We start from the raw sequence: 21,726 nt of genomic DNA on the forward strand, positions 1-21,726 counted from the left end.
TTGTTACCCCACTCTTCCACCAAGGCACCTGCAAGTTCCAGGACATATCTGGGGGGAATTGACCTAGATCCAACAGGTCCCAGACGTGCTCAATTAGATTGAGATCCGGGCTCTTTGCTGGCTATGGCAGAACACTGATATTCCTATCTTGCAGGAAATCACGCACAGTACGAGAAGTATGGCTGGTGGCATTGTCATGTTGGAGGGTCATGTCAGGATGAGCCTGCAGGAAGGGTACCACATGAGGGAGGAGGATGTCTTCCCTGTAACGAACAGCGTTGAGATTGCCTGCAATGACAACAAGCTCAGTCCGATGATGCTGTGACACACCGCCCCAGACCATGACGGACCCTCCACCTCCAAATCAATCCCGCTCCAGAGTACAGGCCTCGGTGTAACCGTCATTCCTTCAATGATAACCACAAATCCGAACATCACCCCTGGTGAGACAAAACCGCACCTGGTCAGTGAAGAGCACTTTTGCCAGTCCTGCCTGGTCCAACGACGGTGGGTTTGTGCCCATAGCCAACGTTTTTGCTGGTGATGTCTGGTGAGGTCCTGCCTTACAACAGGCCTTCAAGCCCTCAGGCCTTCCTCTTTCAGCCTATTGCGGACAGTCTGAGCACTGATGGAAGGATTGAGCGTTCCTGGTGTAACTCGGGCAGTTGTTGTTGCCATCCAATGTAAAGAGTAAATAATAAAACTCTGCAAAAAAATTCTCTCCAAAAACCAACTCAGTGCCAAAATGGCAAGTGTGGTCTTTTGTGTGGTTCCTAGCGGTCTGTATCAGTTTCTAGTGGTTTCTAGCTCTTTCTAGCAGTTTTTAGTGTTTTCTAGCGGTTACAAGCGAGCGAAGATGATAATGTACGTGATATCAACATAGAAGTATATTTTCAGGGTGATTTAAATATTGACTGGCTATCATCAAGCTGCCCACTCAGGAAAAACTTGTCTGCAATCTGGATTAGGTTGCCAGTCAACCTGCCAGGGTAGTTACAAACAGTACAGGATTTAAATCATCAACATGTATGGATCACATCTTTACTAACGCTGCAAATATTTACTTTAAAGCAGTATCCTAATCCATAGGATGCAGTGATCACAATATAATAGTCATATCTAGGATAACCACAGTTCCAAACACTGGGCCTAATATAGTGTATAAAAGGTCATAAAACAAGTTTTGTAGTGATTAATATGTTGATGATGTAAAGAGTATTTGCTGGTCTGTGGTGTGTAATGAGGAGCACTTAAAAATAAAAGGAGAGCCGCACAATCTAGGAGCTCAGATGCAAAAATATTTATGTCCAACGTTTCGTCAGACAAGCTGTCGTCATCATACCCTGACGTTGGACATATACCCTGATGAAGACAGCTTGTCTGTCATACCCTGATGAAGACAGCTTGTCTGTCAAAACGTTGGACATAAATATTTTTTCATCTGATCTCCTTTATTTTTTAAGTGTTCCACTCCGCTAGCCGGCACCTCGCTGCACCTGATGCATTTATGTAACTACTTATTCCAGTTAGTAATACGCATGCACCCATTAAGAAAATGACTGCAAAAACGGTTACATCCCCTTGGATTGATGAGGAATTTTTTTAAAGTATGGTTGAGAGGGATGAGGCAAAATGTTTGGCAAATAAGTCTGGCTGCACAACCGATTGGCAAACGTACTGCAAATTAAGAGATCATGTAAACTAAATTTAAAAAACTACACAATGAAACAAATATATAAAGAATAAATAAAGAATGATAGTAAAGCGTTATGGAGCACCTTAAATTACATTTTTGGGGAAAAAGGCCAACTCGGCTCCTTCATTCATTGAATCAGATGGCTCATTCATCACAAAGCACACTGATATTGAAACCTACTTTAATGACCTTTTCATTGGCAAAGAAAAGCAAACTTAGGGATGACATACCAGCAACAAACACTGGCACTACACATTCAAGTAGATCGGACCAAATTACAAAAGACAAGAATTGTACTTTTGAATTTCGTAAAGTCAGTGTGGAAGAGGTGAAAAAATTATTTTTGTCTGTCAACAATGACAAGCCACCGGGGTCTGACAATCTGGATGGAAAATTACTGAGGATAATAGCAGATGATATTGCCACATCTTCAATTTAAGCCTACTAGAGAACGTGTGCCCTAAGGCCTGGAGGGAAGCTAAAGTAATCCCGCTACCCAACAATATTAAATCCCCCTTTACTGGCTCAAATAGCTGACCAATCAGCCTGTTACCAACCCTTAATAAACTTCTGGAAATAATTGTGTTTGACCAGATACAAACCTCGTCCACAGGCTATTGCACACATATAAGCCTGGGATATCAACCATTCAAAGTTGGCCTTAGTGGGAGTGACCATAGAATTGTATGGGAATGACCTTGCTGAATAAAGAATTTGTTATCATGTCCTTCGACAACAAAAAGTTAACACAGCCACAAAGTCATAAACTCCGCCCAGTTCCACAATTTCCCTTCTTCGAGTTTCAGTTTAAACCTAATACTAACCTTTACCAAACTGCTCACCTTATGCCTAACCCTAACCAATTTTGACTTTGTGGTTTTGCTATCTAGTGGAAACCATTCCCCTAGCCTCAAGAGAGAGAAAAAACAACAAGCCCTAATTTCCAGCTAGCTAATTATCAAAGGACAGAGCTAGTTAATGACTTCACACAGATGAATAAAGACTACACACTTATAATCTTTGGTCGATTGTGGGGAAAACTATCTCAATAAGAGCTACAAACACAATCTCTTTACTGCCAAGACGTCTGACCGACTAATGCACAAGACACATGGGGGAAGTTCTTGTGGAGATGATTGGTTGGTAGATTAAGCCAATGAGTAATGCACTGGGAGATTATTTTATCATATTTGACATAGTGGGTTATGTCACATTGGACATTGGTGATTATTTCACGCAGTTATGTCCCATTTATGAACCATTTATAAAGCATGACATACTGTTGTAGATTATTTGTAACACATTTATGTAGTGCTGATGAACGCATCATGAAGGCTTTATAAACTGAATGTCATTTGAAGCGGGACCATCTCAGTCAATGTAGTTAGTTGCACTTTGATAGTTCAAACATGCTGTGCTTCATCTGCAGAGTATTGTGGTAAGCCTGAGGGTGAAGGGAGGAGAATGCTGCCGATTCCTGATCGAGAACGTTATGAAAATGGGGACCAAGTGGAGTATGGATGTCTTGCAACTTGTAAGAACGGAGAGTGGGATAAGACCTTCAAGGGCAAAGGTCAGTTTAAAGGGGAAATCTGCAGTTGCTACACCCATTGTTGGACTTCTAAATGAATTACATGTACCAAATGATTCTTGAAGAACATAACTTATAAATGACTCATGAGCTCAGTTCAACTGTCGAACCTCATCAGAACCCAAAATATAAGATTGTTTTACTCCTTTGTTTGTAAACAAAGTAAATGTAAACAAACACTATATAGCCTCAATAGATGGTTCAAGGTATAATGTTGATATCATGGATGGTCTATCCTTGCATCTATAGCTATGTCTATGAATTTGAGAGTGGTAACATTTCATCCCTCAGCTTTTAACCAAAACAGGGGTGGGGATGCTCTTTCTTCTTGTGTGTTTAATGTCTATGGCATTACTATAGTACTGTAAACATTGAAGTGCTTATTGCGTTTACTACATTTCAGGGCTTGACATGAACTTTATTACCCACTTGTCCTTTGGAAAAGTAAGACAGATTTTTGACTTGTGTGAAAGCTCAAGTCCAAATAGTGTTGTATGATGCAAGAAGACACTTTACAAAATGAAATACATTAGTATCATTATTATTACCATACAGAGAATGAGACAAAAATGTAGAATACCATCTGTCTAGAGCTGGGTAATATTATTGTTGTTGTTATTGATGTTGTTGCTCGATAGCAATGTAATTGATCTAACAGTGAATGTAATGTCCAACAAAAAGTGTCCGTTGGTAGACCTATATAGAGTATATATTCACTACAAACAGCACGCTCCACTCCGTTCCACTTGTGCATCATCTCAATTACATTCTCTGTTTGTAAAGTGGTAGCATTTCCTTATTATTTAATGTTGAGAATATGTGCTAAACTCACAGAAAGCTGGAACTCCACTCTCTTTAAAAATAATTGTTTAAAAAACAGCTTTTCCCTCAATTACATATTGAATGTTGCTCTCTCTCCTGGAGCAACATCCCCTTGACGTTTCATGCCCGTAAGAAACCTGTTTGCAGACAAAATAATAGCTCAAACTGAGCAAATAACTCACTAAGTACACTACAGTGCATTCGGAAAGTATTCATACCCGTAGAATTTTTCCACATTTTGTTACGTTACAGCCTTATTCTAAAATGGTTTAAATAAATAAATCTACACGCAATACCGCACAATGACAAAGTGATAAGAGATTTCTAGAAATTTGGGAACATTTGTTAAAAACATAAATACCTTACTTACATATGAGACTCAAAATCCTTTTTCCATTGATCATCCTTGAGATGTTTCTACAACTTGATGGGAGTCCACCTGTGGTAAATTACATTTATTGTACATGATTTGGAAAGACACACACCTTTCTAAATAAGGTCCCACTGTTGACAGTACATGTCAGAGCAAACACCAAGACGTGTGTCCGTAGAGATCTGAGACAGGATTGTGTCGAGGCACAGATCTGGGGAAGGGTATCAAAAAATGTCTCGAACATTGAAGCTCCCCAAGAATACAGTAGTCTCCACATTATTAAGTGGGAGAAGTTTGGAAAAACCAAGACTCTTCTTAGAGCTGGCCGCCCGGCTAAACTGAGTAATCGGGGAGAAGGGCCTTGGTCGGGAGGTGACCAAAAACCTGATGGTCAGTCTGACAGAGCTCCAAAGTTCATCTGTGGAGATGGGAGAACTTTCCAGAAGGACAAGGCACCTAAAGGACTTTCAGACCATGAGAAACAAGATTCTGTTGTCTGATGAAACCAAGATTGAACTCTTTGGACTGAATACCAAGCGTCACATCTTGAGGAAACCTGGCACTATCCCGACGGTGAAGCATAGGACGGCAGCATCAAGCTGTGGGGGATGTTTTTCAGCGGCAGGGACTGGGAAACTAGTCAGGATCTAAGTAAAGAAGGAGAAACCAGGCCTCCCGGGTGGCGCAGTGGTTAAGGGCACTGTACTGCAGCGCCAGCTGTGCCACCAGAGACTCTGGGTTCGCGCCCAGGCTCTGTCGTAACCGGTTGTAACCGGCTGTGACCGGGAGGTCCGTGGGGGCGATGCACAATTGGCCTAGCGTCGTCCGGGTTAGGGAGGGTTTGGCCGGTAGGGAAATCCTTGTCTCATCGTGCACCAGCGACTCCTGTGGCGGGCCGGGCGCAGAGCGCGCTAACCAAGGTTGCCAGGTGCACGGTGTTTCCTCCGACACATTGGTGCGGCTGGCTTCCGGGTTGGATGGCGCTGTGTTAAGAAGCAGTGCGGCTTGGTTGGGTTGTTTATCGGAGGACGCATAACTTTCAACCTTCGTGTCTCCCATACGGGAGTTGTAGCCATGAGACAAGATAGTACCTACTAAAACAATTGAAAACCACGAAATTGGGGAGAAAAGGGGTAAAGGGGTAAAAGGGGTATAAAAAAATATTTAAAAAAGAAAAAAAAGGAGAGACCTGAAAATAGCTGTGCAGCGACAAGAAGAATGGGAGAAACTCCCCAAATACAGGTGGGCCAAATACAAATACAAGCTTGTCGCGTCATACCCAAGAAAACTCGATGCTGTAATCACTGCGGCGCTTCTACAAAGTTCTGAGTAAAGGGTCTGAATAATAATGTAATTGTGATACTTAAGTTTCTTTTTTAAGTACATTTTCAAAAATGTCTAAAAAACAGTTTTTGCTTTGTAATTATGGGGTATTGTGTGTAGATTGATGAGGGAATCAAAAAAAAGGATTACATTTTAGAATAAGGCTGTAACTTAACAAATATGGAAAAAGTCAAGGGGTCTGAATACTTTCCGAATATAGTGTACAAAAATGTGATTGAAAAACTGCTTGTGGCTCTCAATGCAATACAATCATTATATTTTGTTGTGCTCTGCTGAGATGTATTTTTATTTGACCTTTTATTTAACTAGGTTAGTCAGTTAAGAACAATTTCTTATTTTCAATGACGGCCAAGGAACAGTGGGTTAACTGCCTTGTTCAGGGGCAGAACAACAGATTTTTACCTCGTCAGCTCGGGGATTCAATATTGCAACATTTCGGTTACTAGTCCAACGCTCTAGGCTATGCTGCCGCCCCAAATTGTGAGAACACATCACATCCGGAGGACACTTTGATTCAATTCTGATCTGAGTAATTGTTTGATGTTATTATTATTTATTTTTTTTACTTCCATTCGAACAACTTAAGTCTATATTTTGCTTGCCCGACTATTTTGATTTTCACTTGTCATGTACAAGCTTTAATGTCGAACCTTGGAATTGGATTGATATTTCCACACAGAGTAACACGTTACACTGTTTTTACAAGATGTGGTGGAAATGGAGGAGCCAAAAGAGTGTATGGAGGAGGGTATTTGTCCATGTCTGTGCTTCACTTGCAGATTCCTGTAGTAAACCTGAGGGTGCAGACACCAGAATGCTGCTGATTCCTGACCGAGAGAGATATGAAAATGGGGACAAAATAGATTATGGATGCCTTAGCGGCCCAAACACAGGCTCAAGAGGAAAAGCAACTTGCAAGAACGGAGAGTGGAGTAAGACAATCGAGTGCCAAGGTAAGTCTGTAGGACTGTATTTTAAAGTACAGAAAGTACCAGGTATTTACATGAACATATGGTAGTTAGACAATTATAACCTATTAATAATTGATTCATTTGAAGGTAGTTACCAGAAAAAAAATCTTCACATTTTTAAAATTTAATCAGGCAAGTCAGTTAAGAACAAATTCTTATTTAAAATGACGGCCTACCGGGGAACAGTGGGTTAACTGCCTTGTTCAGGGGCAGGATGACAGATTGCTCTGGGATTTGATCCAGCAACCTTTCAGTTAGTGGCCCAATGCGCTAACGACTAGAACAATTAGCCCATTGCTAGAGGTGATGACACAGCAGTCTAATTACTGTATTTGGAGGGCACTTCCCCCACCCAAGGTCTTTCTATATTGATCATTATCACAAGAACTGTGTTTCCTGTCATTCTACTGCAATAGATTGAAATCAATATGTTTGAGTATTCCAGCATTTTGGATCAGTCCCCCACTCTTCACTGCTCCCTGGGGGCTGGAACTCTGTAGACAAACATTAACTTTGGGATAGACACTGTTTATTTTTGTTCTACTCCTTCCATTTTTACTGCATCTACCATTTGATCAACATGAAATCATCTCTGACTCTGCTGTGTCTGGTGGTATGGGTGAATGTGGATGCTTCATCAGCTCAGACTGGTAAGGATGTGTTTTGCTTCACTTTCTCACATGCTTGTAGTGACCAAAATGGTATGAACATACAAACGTCTGTATCGGTCCACTAATACAGGCAGCAATGGCCAGGACCATCCCTGAATACAGGACTAGTAAAGGTACTTTTATAACCTCACTCATGTCTTCCTAGAGCCCAAGGATTTCTGTGGACCACCTCCACATCTCATGAACGGAGACACAAACGGCGGTAACAGAGAACGCTACAGAAATGGAGAATCAGTTCAATATGTCTGCCAGAACTACTACATCCTTGATCCCCCTTCAGCGTACAAGACGTGTCGTGACGGGATCTGGATAGGACTGATAACCTGTCTGAGTAAGTAGGTGTCTAAAATAACATTGCTTGCTAACTCCCCTTTATTTATTTATTTTTTATTTTTTATTTCACCTTTATTTAACCAGGTAGGCAAGTTGAGAACAAGTTCTCATTTACAATTGCGACCTGGCCAAGAAAAAGCAAAGTAGTTCGACACAAACAACGACACAGAGTTACACATGGAGTAAAACAAACATACAGTCAATAATACAGTATAAACAAGTCTATATACGATGTGAGCAAATGAGGTGAGAAGGGAGGTAAAGGCAAAAAAAGGCCATGGTGGCAAAGTAAATACAATATAGCAAGTAAAACACTGGAATGGTAGATTTGCAGTGGAAGAATGTGCAAAGTAGAAATAAAAATAATGGGGTGCAAAGGAGCAAAATAAATAAATAAAATAAATACAGTAGGGAAAGAGGTAGTTGTTTGGGCTAAATTATAGGTGGGCTATGTACAGGTGCAGTAATCTGTGAGCTGCTCTGACAGTTGGTGCTTAAAGCTAATGAGGGAGATAAGTGTTTCCAGTTTCAGAGATTTTGTAGTTCGTTCCAATCATTGGCAGCAGAGAACTGGAAGGAGAGGCGGCCAAAGAAATAATTGGTTTTGGGGGTGACTAGAGAGATATACCTGCTGGAGCGCGTGCTACAGGTGGTTGATGCTATGGTGACCAGCGAGCTGAGATAAGGGGGGACTTTACCTAGCAGGGTCTTGTAGATGACATGGAGTCAGTGGGTTTGGCGACGAGTATGAAGCGAGGGCCAGCCAACGAGAGCGCACAGGTCGCAATGGTGGGTAGTGTATGGGGCTTTGGTGACAAAACGGATTGCACTGTGATAGACTGCATCCAGTTTGTTGAGTAGGGTATTGGAGGCTATTTTGTAAATGACATCACCGAAGTCGAGGATTGGTAGGATGGTCAGTTTTACAAGGGTATGTTTGGCAGCATGAGTGAAGGATGCTTTGTTGCGAAATAGGAAGCCAATTCTAGATTTAACTTTGGATTGGAGATGTTTGATGTGGGTATGGAAGGAGAGTTTACAGTTTAACCAGACACCTAGCTATTTGTAGTTGTCCACATATTCTAAGTCAAAGCCGTCCAGAGTAGTGATGTTGGACAGGCGGGCAGGTGCAGGCAGCGATCGCTTGACGAGCATGCATTTAGTTTTACTTGTATTTAAGAGCAATTGGAGGCCACGGAAGTAGAGTTGTATGGCATTGAAGCTTGCCTGGAGGGTTGTTAACACAGTGTCCAAAGAAGGGCCAGAAGTATACAAAATGGTGTCGTCTGCGTAGAGGTGGATCAGAGACTCACCAGCAGCAAGAGCGACATCATTGATGTATACAGAGAAGAGAGTCGGTCCAAGAATTGAACCCTGTGGCACCCCCATAGAGACTGCCAGAGGTCCGGACAGCAGACCCTCCGATTTGACACACTAAACTCTATCAGAGAAGTAGTTGGTGAACCTGGCGAGGCAATCATTTGAGAAACCAAGGCTGTCGAGTCTGCCGATGAGGATGGGGTGATTGACAGAGTCGAAAGCCTTGGCCAGATCAATGAATACGGCTGCACAGTAATGTTTCTTTTCGATGGCGGTTAAGATATCGTTTAGGAAATTGAGCATGGCTGAGGTGCACCATTGACCAGCTCTGAAACCAGATTGCATAGCAGAGAAGGTATGGTGAGATTCGAAATGGTCGGTAATCTGTTTGTTGACTTGGCTTTCAAAGACCTTAGAAAGGCAGGGTAGGATAGATATAGGTCTGTAGCAGTTTGGGTCAAGAGTGTCCCCCCCCCCTTTGAAGAGGGGGATGACCGCAGCTGCTTTCCAATCTTTGGGAATCTCAGAAAGAGAGGTTGAACAGGCTAGTAATAGGGGTGGCAACAATTTCGGGAGATAATTTTAGAAAGAAAGGGTCCAGATTGTCTAGCCTAGCTGATTTGTAGGGGTCCAGATTTTGCAGCTCTTTCAGAACATCAGCTGACTGGATTTGGGAGAAGGAGAAATGGGGAAGGCTTGGGCGAATTGCTGTGGGGGGTGCAGTGCTGTTGACCGAGGTAGGAGTAGCCAAGTTGAAAGCATGGCCAGCCGTAGAAAAATGCTTATGGAAATTCTCAATTATAGTGGATTTATCAGTGGTGACAGTGTTTCCTATCTTCAGTGCAGTGGGCAGCTGGGAGGAGGTGTTCTTATTCTCCATGGACTTTACAGTGTCCCAGAACTTTTTTGAGTTAGTGTTGCAGGAAGCAAATTTCTGCTTGAAAAAGCTAGCCTTGGCTTTTCTAACTGCCTGTGTATAATTTAACGATCGGGAATGGAGGGGAATTCAAATTCAATTGATTATTATTTTAAAATGCATCCCGAATTGAAAGGTAACTGTTGAACCATGCTCCTGAGGCATTGACAAGTGATATTCCTCAAGGATCTATGGGTATAGGGATGTCATTTATTAAAATGAAAAACAACTAAATATCTTTGGCCCTTGAAGGACACATTCACACACCGATTCCTGTACAATCTTCTCGTTTCAGAACCCTGCACTTTGGATGAAGAGCTGATGAACATACAGAACATCCAATTTAAATATCCTCCGAAAGATCAAACTAAACTCTATGCCACACATGGAGATCATACCACTTTTAAGTGTACTGGTCATCTTAGACTTAGCCCAGGTAGCGTTGATTTTCGTCAGCAGTGTGTAAACGGGGTCATGAACTTGCCTCATTGCCAATAGTGGCTTCGTCTTACGCAAAGAGATGGCCACTGGCTTGTTGGGCAAATGTCAATGAATAACCCCTGTCAATAGTTTTCTCAAATTATTTTCAGATTCATTGTCTGAATAAATGTATGGTATTTCATGATGGTCCAACATGAAATAAAGTGCTGCTGGTTCATATTTACTCATCTACTTTTGATTATTTTAATTGTTCAATGGAATAAAATGATCACACACACACACAACACCAAGCTTTCTAACGTTAGTGGTGTGGGAATGAATTTCTCAAAGTTCAATATAAAGACACATAAAGGATTTTTCCCCCAATATCTTAGCAACCAGACAATATTTATTTAAAAAAACATAGTGCCTTGATGACGTGTTCCTTCCTGTTGCTGGCATCCTGATCATTTAAGCAGGAATCTTGTCCTTCAATTCTCATATGCAAGAAAATGTTTAATGTCATGTTTTATGTATGGTTCGTCAAGTTGGCTGGCTAATATGGGGCTAAGGTGAGCCATGGCAGTACAGACATACTCCCAAGGTGCAGAAATAGATTTTGTCCCTCCCTTTTGCCCCTAGAAAACATGGCTTGACGGGAAAAGGAGGCACTTGCTTGCTGGAACAAACATTAGCCATGTCAATATACAGTGAACAAGGTTAATGTACAGTAAGGGTTATGTTAGTCCAGGTTTTGTGATTGGATAATGACACAATGTTTCAATGGATCTTATCCACATTCTAACTACAGTATGTCATGCAATAAAATGCAAAAAATTCCTCTATTTCTGATGTCCATCCAGTTTGATGTATATTTGTAACTGTGCTATTTCACAAATTTATGAACCTATATCCATTTTACAGACCACCCTTCAGCTCCATTCAACCCCTCCCATTTATCTCTCAACATCATCCATTTTGGATTTCTATTTGCTATATATTTTTCAACTGTGCTGTGATGCTTCACAAAAGTACTGAACCTTTCTATTCTCATAGCTTCTACAGATTGTACATTAAAAATAAACATGTTTGCTAATATAATTATTATATTATTGATTGATTGACTATGGCTTTTCAAATCACCCGGTATTGCTATCTGCAGCGTTAGTTCTAGGCAAATATTGCAATTCTTCAGCCATTCCTGGACCTGTGACCAAACACGAGCTACATATGGACAATACCAAAATACATGATCTAATGACTCTGCCTCCAAGCAGCAGAATCTGCAGAGCTGGGAAGATTGTATCCCCCATATATATAACATTTTATTTGTTGCAAGAATTTTGTATTGTAATTTAATTTGAAAAATGTGAAGTTTTGAATCCGGCGTTGTTTTGCGTATCAATTCATAAACCATGGAATGGGTACATCGAACATCTCTTCACAACTATTTTGCAATTTATATGGCACAGCTGTCAGTTTTTTGGTCCTTAAATGAAATTGGTATATTTTTTTATTTATCACACTTTTCTTTAACCATTTATGTTCTTTAATACAGGGCCGACATACAAGTTCCTTCATTTTTTCCCCTTCTACTTGCCTCTTCCATTTTTGTGGTAATGCTGCAATTAATTGGTTGTAATTTTGGGTAGAGCAGACATTTCCATATGTCTGTGTTAGCTGCATGTGTGACATAACTCCACCAGTCCTATTTATGATATCATTCACTAAAGTTATACCTGTGTTTTTACCGCAGTGAAGGTTTGATTAAATTCTATATATTGGAGTTTTCCAGTATTTTGCGTCAGTCCCCCTGGACAGTGGTTCTCTTCAGTGCTCCCTGGGGGCTGGAACTCTGTAGACAAACATTAACATGAACTGTTTATTTATGTTCTACTCCTTCCATTTTTACTGCATCTACCATTTGATCAACATGAAATCATCTCTGACTCTACTGTGTCTGGTGGTATGGGTGAATGTGGATGCTTCATCAGCTCAGACTGGTAAGGATGTGTTTTCCTTCACTTTCTCACATGCTTGTAGTGACCAAAATGGTATGAACATACAAACGTCTGTATTGGTCCACTAATACAGGCAGCAATGGCCAGGACCATCCCTGAATACAGGACTAGTAAAGGTACTTTTATAACCTCACTCATGTCTTCCTAGAGCCCAAGGATTTCTGTGGACCACCTCCACATCTCATGAACGGAGACACAAACGGCGGTAACAGAGAACGCTACAGAAATGGAGAATCAGTTCAATATGTCTGCCAGAACTACTACATCCTTGATCCCCCTTCAGCGTACAAGACGTGTCGTGATGGGATCTGGATAGGATCGATGACCTGCCTGAGTAAGTAGCCGTCTAAAAAAACATCGCTTGCTAACTCCCCTTTAACGATCGGGAATGGAATGGAATTCAAGTTCAATTGATTATTATTTTAAAATGCATCTAGAATTGAAAGGTAACTGTTGAACCATGCTCCTGAGGCATTGGCATTGGTATTCCTCAAGGATCTATGGGTATAGGGATGTCATTTATTAAAATGACAAACAACTAAATATCTTTGGCCCTTGAAGGACACGTTCACACACTGATTCCTGTACAATCTTCTCGTTTCAGAACCCTGCACTGTGGATGAAGAGTTGATGAACACACAGAACATCCAATTTAAATATCCTCCGGAAGATCAAAAAGTCTATGCCACACATGGGGATCATATCACTTTTAAGTGTACTGGTCATCTTAGACTGAGCCCAGGTAGCGTTGATTTGCGTCAGCAGTGTATAAACGGGGTCATGATCTTGCCTCATTGCCAATAGTGGCTTCGTCTTACACGAAGAGATGGCCACTGGCTTGTTGGGCAAACATGTCAATGAATAACCCCTGTCAATAGTTTGCTCAAATTACTTTCAGATTCATTGTCTGAATAAATGTATGGTATTTCATGATTGTCCAACATGAAATAAAGTGCTGCTGGTTCATATTTACTCATCTACTTTTGATTATTTTAATTGTTCAATGGAATAAAATGATCACACACACAACACCAAGCTTTCTAACGTTAGTGGTGTGGGAATGAATTTCTCAAACTTCAATATAAAGACACATAAAGGATTTTTTTCCAATTTCTTAGCAACCATTTTATAAATATTTTTATTTATAAAAAAACTTATGTAATGTTCAACTGCATCATCATCACATAGTGCCTTGATGATGTGTTCCTTCCTGTTGCTGGCATCCTGATCATTTAAGCAGGAATATTGTCCTTCAATTCTCATATGCAAGAAAACTTTTAATGTCAAGTTTTATGTATGGTTCGTCAAGTTAGCTGGCTAATATGAGGCTACAGTGAGCCATGGCAGTACAGACATACTCCCAAGGTGCAGAAATAGATTTTGTCCCTCCCCTTTTGCCCCTAGAAAACATGGCTTGACGGGAAAAGGTGGCACTGGCTTGCTGGTCACAAACATTAGCCATGTCAATATACAGTGAACATGGTTTATGTACAGTAAGGGTTATGTTAGTCCAGGTTTTGTGATTGGATAATGACACAATGTTTCAATGGATCTTATCCACATTCTAACTACAGTATGTGATACCTGTACCGCTCAATGCTTATTTAGCTCTTAATTTAAGCACATCAGAATACTGTAGAAATGTCTCTCATGTAGCTGAACAATAGTGGAAGACTGAGAACACAAGTTATTTATTCTGATATCTAATATAGTGGTCTTAAAAATACTACAAATTAAAATCATTCAAATTAAAATGAGTTGTTTTCTGACCTATTATTAATAGACTGAACCAACACAGTTCCTACATTGGGTATTTTCACAAGAACTGTGTTTTTACCGCAGTGAAGGTTTGATTAAATTCCATGTATTGGAGTTTTCCAGTATTTTGGGTCAGTCCCCCTGGACAGTGGTTCTCTTCACTGCTCCCTGGGGGCTGGAACTCTGTAGACAAACATTAACTTTGGGATAGACGCTGTTTATTTATGTTCTACTCCTTCCATTTTTACTGCATCTACCATTTGATCAACATGAAATCATCTCTGACTCTGCTGTGTCTGGTGGTATGGGTGAATGTGGATGCTTCATCAGCTCAGACTGGTAAGGATGTGTTTTCCTGCACTTTCTCACATGCTTGTAGTGCCCACATTGTGTTAGTATCCACCAATTGCTCTGTAAGACTCTGACTAGAAAAAGTGAGTAAACATAATTGATGTACTCACGTTTCTTATTATAGCCAATAATTTAGCGCATTGTCAATATATAAGTCGGTGAAATGACAATTAACCAGCAGAAAATCTTGCAGACATAAGCGTGATTTCTCATTCAGGGGGAAATTTCTTGTCTGTGGGGGGGGGTCAGTCTGCTAATACAGGTGGCAATGGCCAGGATCAGGAATAGTAAAGGCCCAAAGCACTACTTTTGTGTAGAAAAAGTATACTGCATGTTTTTAAATTTTTCAGGGGGTGCTGCAGCACCCTCATCACCCTTAGTTCCACACTGCTAATTTTGCAGAATGTGCCTTTAAAAGGTTTTAATGCTCGTCTCCAACTCATGTGTAAGACCAATTCATCTCTAACTTATTCCACTGCAGATGAATCTCATAATTTCTAATAATATCCATCATGATTTAATGTTGTATTGATACAGATCCGATAATGTCACAGAACTGAAACATATTTGTGCTAAACTACTGTAATAGAGCTGTGTGATGATCAGTGCTTGGAATGTGAAGGTTCTATCTGCTAAAAGAAGATTCTGAGATAATTGGTTTTAAAACTCCAAACCCTCATTGGTTTGCATTGGTTAGCAAATTAGAGTATTTAGAGTACTATATAGGTAGAGAACATTGAACAGAACAAGGCTGTGTCAATAACAACATAGAACTTTGTAGTGCCAAGCTCTCTGTTTGTCTAAAGGTTTTTCCTCTGCTCCTCTGTCAGTGTGCAGTGGACCTCTTCCAAATGTGCCCGATGCCAGGGTCACTGAGGAAAGCATCAAAAATGAGTACAAAGAGGACAACATTGTCCTTTTTTCCTGCAACTTTGGCTTTGTGCCAGCAGGCAGAATAAGTTATCAGTGTAAGAAGAATAAGTGGGTGGTGGTCCGTCAGGGGAAATGCAAGCGTGAGTATTTCTTTCAATGTTATAGATTCAATATTGTTGTTATACATTTGACATTTTAGTCATTTAGTTCTTATCCAGAGCGACTTATAGTTAGTGCATTTATCTTAAAGAGATAGTTGGGGATTTTGTCAATGAGGGGAAGTAGATAATGGGCCTCACTGCCAAAATCCCAAACTATCCCTTTAAGATAGCTAAGTGAGACAGCCACATTAAGTATGTTCATTTTTCCTCAACAAAATAGCTATGATAGTAGTTATGATTAGCATAAGCCCATAATAGCTTCGTTAAACACTCTAAAAGATCTGTTGACACATCACTTTCTTACATACTGTATCATGATCTTGTTTTCCTGCGGTTTCCTGACATCTAGCTAAACCTTGTGAGCTCCCTGATGAAACTGCCAATGGCCACTACAGCATCCATGTTGGAAATGACTTTGTCTTTGGAGCCACTATCAAATACACTTGCAATGACGGGCAAGTTTTTTTTTAAAGACTGAATTTCATTATTATTTATGATAAATGATTCAAATAATAGCCCCCACCCCAATAGCTCTCTGTCCTTCCAATCCAGCCTGCCTAGTATGGGGCTGAATCCAGCCTGTCTAGTATGGGGCTGAATCCAGCCCGCCTAGTATGGGGTTGAATCCAGCCCGTCTAGTATGGGGCTGAATCCAGCCTGTTTAGTATGGGGCTGAATCCAGCATGTCTAGTATGGGGCTGAATCCAGCCCGTCTAGTATGGGGCTGAATCCAGCCCGTCTAGTATGGGGCTGAATCCAGCCTGTCTAGTATGGTCTTGAATCAAACTGTCTAGTATGGTGCTGAATCCATCTTGTCTAGTTTGGGGCTAAATACTGCCTGTCTAGTATGTGGCAAAATCCAACCTGTCTAGTATGGGGCTGAATCTAGCCTGTCTAATATGGGGCTGAATCCAGCATTTCTTGAATGTGGCTGAATCCATCCTTTCTTGAATGTGGCTGAATCCATCCTGTTTAGTATGTGGCTGAATCCAGCCTGTCTTAAATGGGGATGAATCCAGCCCGTCTAGTATGGTCTGAATCCAGCCTGCCTAGTATTGGGGCTAAATCCAGCCTGTCTAGTATGTGGCTGAATCCAGCCTGTCTAGTATGGTCTGAATCCAGCCTGCCTAGTATTGGGCTGAGTCCATCCTGTCTAGTTTGTACTGAATCCATCCTGTCTAGAATGGGGCTAAATCCAGCCTGTCTAGTATGTGGCTAAATCCAGCCTGTCTAGTATGGGGCTGAATCCAGCCTGTCTAGTATGTGCTGAATCCAGCCTGTCTAGTATGGGGCTGAATCCAGCCTGTCTTACATGGGGATGAATCCAGCCCGTCTAGTATGGAGTGAATCCAGCCTGTCTAGTATGTGCTGAATCCAGTCTGCCTAGTATAAGGTTTAATCCAGCCCATCTAGTATGGGGTTGAATCCAGCCTGTCTAGTATTGGGCTGAATCTAGCCTGTCTAGTATGGGGCTGAATCCAGCATGTCTTGAATGTGGCTGAATCCAGCATGTCTTGAATGTGGCTGAATCCATCCTGTCTAGTATGGGGCTGATTCCAGCCTGTCTAGTATTGGGCTGAATCTAGCCTGTCTAGTATTGGGCTGAATCTGGCCTGCCTTGTATGGGGCTTAATCCAGCCTGTCTAGTACTGGGCTGAATCCAGCCTGTCTAGTACTGGGCTGAATCCAGCCTGTCTAGTATGGGGTTGAATCCAGCCTGTCAAGTATGGGGCTGAATCCAGCCCATCTAGTATGGGGCTGAATCCAGGCTGTCTAGTATGGGGTTAAATCCAGCCTGTCTAGAATGGGGTTGAATCCAACCTGTCTCGTATGGGGTTGAATCCAGCCTGTCTAGTTTGGGGATGAATTATTCCTGCCTTCTATGGGGCTGAATCCAGCCTGTCTAGAATGGGGTTGAATCCAGCCTGTCTAGTATGGGGCTGAATCCAGCCTGCCTAGTATACGGCTGAATCCAGCCTGTCCAGTATAGTGCTGAATCAATCTTGTCTTAAATGGGGCTGATTCCAGACTTTCTAGTATGGGGCTGATTCCAGACTTTCTAGTATGGGGCTGAATCCAGCCTGCCAAGTATGGTGCTGAATCCGTTCTGTCTAGAATGGGGTTGAATCCAACCTGTGTCATATGGGGCCGAATCCAGCCTGTCTTGTCTGGGGCTGAATCCAGCCCGTCTGGTCTGGGGCTGAATCCAGCCTGCCTTGTATGGGGCTGAATCCAGCCTGCCTTGTATGGGGCTGAATCCAGCCCGTCTTGTATGGGGCTGAATCCAGCCTGCCTTGTATGGGGCTGAATCCAGCCTGTCTAGTATGGGGCTGAATCCAGCCTGCCTAGTATGGGCTGAATCCAGCAATTCTAGTATGGGACAAATCCAGCCTGCCTAGTATAGTGATGAATCCAGCCTTTCTTGTATGGGGCTGAATCCAGTCCGTCTAGTATGGGTCTGAATCCATCTTGTCTAGTATGGGCTGAATCCAGCCTGTCTAGTATGGGCTGAATCCAGCCTGTCTAGTATGGGGCTGAATCCAGCCTGCCTAGTATAGTGATGAATCCAGCCTTTCTTGTATGGGGCTGAATCCAGTCCGTCTAGTATGGGTCTGAATCCATCTTGTCTAGTATGGGCTGAATCCAGCCTGTCTAGTATGGGCTGAATCCAGCCTGTCTAGTATGGGGCTGAATCCAGCCTGCCTAGTATAGTGCTGAATCCAGCCTGCCTAGTATAGTGCTGAATCCAGCCTGCCTAGTATAGTGCTGAATCCAGCCTTTCTTGTATGGGGCTGAATCCAGTCCGTCTAGTATGGGTCTGAATCCATCTTGTCTAGTATGGGCTGAATCCAGCCTGCCTAGTATGGGTCTGAATCCAGCCTGTCTAGTATGGGGCTGAATCCAGCCTGCCTAGTATAGTGCTGAATCCAGCCTGCCTAGTATAGTGCTGAATCCAGCCTTTCTTGTATGGGGCTGAATCCAGTCCGTCTAGTATGGGTCTGAATCCATCTTGTCTAGTATGGGCTGAATCCAGCCTGCCTAGTATGGGCTGAATCCAGCAATTCTAGTATGGGACAAATCCAGCCTGTCTAGTATGGGGCAGAATCCAGCCTGTCAAGTTTGGGGCTGAATCCAGCCCGTCTAGTATGGGGCTGATTCCAGCCTGTCTTGTCTGGGGCTGAATCCAGCCTGTCTTGTCTGGGGCTGAATCCAGCCTGTCTTGTCTGGGGCTGAATCCAGCCCGTCTGGTCTGGGGCTGAATCCAGCCTGCCTTGTATGGGGCTGAATCCAGCCTGCCTTGTATGGGGCTGAATCCAGCCTGTCTAGTATGGGTCTGAATCCATCCTGTCTAGTATGGGCTGAATCCAGCCTGCCTAGTATGGGTCTGAATCCAGCCTGTCTAGTATGGGCTGAATCCAGCCTGTCTAGTATGGGGCTGAATCCAGCCTGCCTAGTATAGTGCTGAATCCAGCCTGCCTAGTATAGTGCTGAATCCAGCCTTTCTTGTATGGGGCTGAATCCAGTCCGTCTAGTATGGGTTTGAATCCATCTTGTCTAGTATGGGCTGAATCCAGCCTGCCTAGTATGGGCTGAATCCAGCAATTCTAGTATGGGACAAATCCAGCCTGTCTAGTATGGGGCAGAATCCAGCCTGTCAAGTTTGGGGCTGAATCCAGCCCGTCTAGTATGGGGTTGAATCCAGGCTGTCTAGTATGGGGCTGAATCCAGCCTGTCTAGTACGGGGCTGAATTCAGGCTGTCTAGTACGGGGCTGAATTCAGGCTGTCTAGTACGGGGCTGAATTCAGGCTGTCTAGTACGGGGCTGAATCCAGGCTGTCTAGTATGGGGCTGAATCCAGGCTGTCTAGTATGGGGCTGAATCCAGGCTGTCTAGTATGGGGTTGAATTTAGAACATGGCTAATGAGGTCACAGACATCATAATAGCACCTAATCACATAATTATGTCTGTAGTTATCAGATGGTGAGCAAAACGGACATCAGAACCTGTATGGTGGCAGGATGGAGCAACCACCTGCCCTTATGTGAAGGTAACCATGTAGTCATTGAATATTATAAACTGGGTAGTTTGGCTCCAGGATGCTGATATGCTTAAGGCCGTGGTATATAATACCGTTTAACATGGGTATGACCCCCCCAAAAAAGTTTCACTGTTCAAACGTTGTAACCAGTTTTTAATTGCAAAAAGGCACCTCGGGGTTTTTTGGTATATGGCCAATATACCACTGCTAATAGCTGTATCCAGGCACGCCGTGCTACATTTAGTCTAGGAACAGCCCTTAGCCGTGGTATATTAGCCATATTTATTGACCATTTTTCTCAGGACTTATTGCTTAATTATAGTAAATACAGCATACTTACTTTTTACAATGCACATTACACTAACTCAGAGGGTTCATGAAGTTATACTGTACAACACCCTGCAATATGATCTTTCTCCGTAGTGGTGAGTTGTGTCCCCGAGGCTACAGATGGACGGGTGGTTGTGAGCGGTCTGCCAGATGGTGTTATACAGTACCGTCATGAGCTCAAGTTCAGCTGCCCCAACCCAGCACACCAGCTGAAGGGAAACCCACAGGTAGTGTGTGCCGCGGGGGGGATGTGGAACAACCGTTTCCCAACCTGTGAAGGTAAACATTTCACTTTAGCCAAAGCAAATCATTTTATCGACAATATGTACCTTCAGAAGTTACATCAGGTTTGCAAATGTTCAATACAGCAATTTCCCTCCATAACAGATGTGACTTGTGAAGCTGCAGAGAAGATTAACAATGTGAACATGATAGGAATTCCCCAAAACAACAGCACCATGAAGTATGGACACAGGCTACAGTTTGAGTGCAGCAACTCTAAACACGTTCTGAAGGGGGAATCAGAGGTCGTCTGCTCAACCAATGGACAGTGGAGTCACTCCTTTCCAATTTGTGAAGGTAAATTGTATTTGATTTATAACACATTGGGAAATGGAACAATCAAGTTTTGTTTTAAGTAGATTTACAATTATCTCCAATTCACAAAAAAGGTAGCAAAAATAACGCATTTTGGAAAAGGCAGCAACGTTTTCTGGAATACTGTTCTTGCTGGGACAATAGCAGCTTGGTACATTTCATCACTTGTACATTTATGACCTCACCCATGTCTTCCTAGAGCCCAAGGATTTCTGTGGACCACCTCCACATCTCATGAACGGAGACACAAACAGCAGTAGAGAACGTTACAGAAGCGGAGAATCAGTTCATTATGTCTGCCAGAACTACTACATCCTTGATCCCCCTTCAGCGTACAAGACGTGTCGTGACGGGATCTGGATAGGACTGATAACCTGTCTGAGTAAGTAGGTGTCTAAAATAACATTGGCCCAGTTCCTACTCAATCGCTTGCCAACTCCCCTTTAACGATCAGAATGGATTAATTCCAGGAATGGAATTCAAGATCAATGGATTAATTACTATTTAAAAATGCATTCTGAGTTGAAATGTAACCGTTGAACCATGCTCCTGAGGCATTGACAAGTGACATTCCTCAAGGATCTATGGGTATAGTGATATCATTCATTAAAATGAAAAACAACCAAATATCAGTGGCCCTTGAAGGACACATTCACACACTGATTCCTGTACCATCTTCTCATTTCAGAACCCTGCACTGTGGATGAAGAGCTGATGAACACACAGAACATCCAATTTAAATATCCTCCGCAATATCAAAATAAACTCTATGCCACACATGGGGATCATATCACTTTTAAGTGTACTGGTCATCTTAGACTGAGCCCAGGAAGTGTTGATTTTCGTCAGCAGTGTATAAACGGGTTCATGAACTTGCCTCATTGCCAATAGTGGCTTCAGCTTACGGGAAGAGAAGGGCAAAAGCTTGTTGGACAAACATGTCAATGAATAACCTGTCAATAGTCTGCTCAAACCATTTGTTCTGGGGCTTTGCATAAGCTAAGAAACATTGACTTCACAGGAGTTGCTTTTCATGTCAGTCCGAACTTCAATAAAGTACCTCTGGTTTTGAATTCTCAATTATTTTGTCTGTTATTAGGGGAACAGTGTTATACTAGTCATGATCAGAAACAACGGT

The 21,726-nt window shown here is 42.2% G+C and overlaps 3 protein-coding genes across 6 annotated transcripts in view; all 3 read left to right on the forward strand.

The window, feature by feature from the left end:
• Positions 1-21,344, forward strand: part of LOC112214839 (complement factor H) — a 108,089-nt gene extending 86,745 nt beyond the window's left edge. For 2 of the 4 annotated variants that reach the window (XM_042322466.1, XM_042322468.1), the window contains exons 2-6: positions 3,126-3,269; positions 6,606-6,779; positions 7,439-7,447; positions 7,614-7,799; positions 10,333-10,701. In XM_042322466.1, coding sequence (XP_042178400.1) covers positions 3,126-3,269; positions 6,606-6,779; positions 7,439-7,447; positions 7,614-7,799; positions 10,333-10,535 — 716 coding nt within the window. In that variant the 3' untranslated portion in view covers positions 10,536-10,701. Of the gene's footprint in view, positions 1-3,125; positions 3,270-6,605; positions 6,780-7,438; positions 7,448-7,613; positions 7,822-10,332; positions 10,702-20,992 lie in introns of those variants that run through there. The other 2 variants (XM_042322469.1, XM_042322467.1) reach the window with 2 other exon arrangements.
• LOC121838810 (complement factor H-related protein 4-like) lies at positions 12,133-13,450 on the forward strand. The gene is made up of 3 exons (XM_042322471.1): positions 12,133-12,460; positions 12,627-12,812; positions 13,083-13,450. The coding sequence occupies exons 1-3, from the start codon at positions 12,331-12,333 to the stop codon at positions 13,280-13,282; spliced, it is 516 nt and encodes a 171-aa protein (XP_042178405.1). The 5' UTR covers positions 12,133-12,330; the 3' UTR covers positions 13,283-13,450.
• Positions 14,437-21,668, forward strand: LOC112214838 (complement factor H). The gene is made up of 8 exons (XM_042322464.1): positions 14,437-14,575; positions 15,418-15,600; positions 15,971-16,076; positions 19,594-19,670; positions 20,085-20,270; positions 20,379-20,570; positions 20,788-20,970; positions 21,277-21,668. Exons 1-8 carry the CDS (start codon positions 14,461-14,463, stop codon positions 21,477-21,479), a joined length of 1,245 nt encoding a protein of 414 aa, XP_042178398.1. The 5' UTR covers positions 14,437-14,460; the 3' UTR covers positions 21,480-21,668.
• Positions 21,669-21,726: the final 58 nt, after the last annotated feature.

This window comes from Oncorhynchus tshawytscha, linkage group LG05 (assembly GCF_018296145.1).
Source record: "Oncorhynchus tshawytscha isolate Ot180627B linkage group LG05, Otsh_v2.0, whole genome shotgun sequence".
In the NCBI taxonomy this organism is placed as follows: Eukaryota; Metazoa; Chordata; class Actinopteri; order Salmoniformes; family Salmonidae; genus Oncorhynchus; species Oncorhynchus tshawytscha.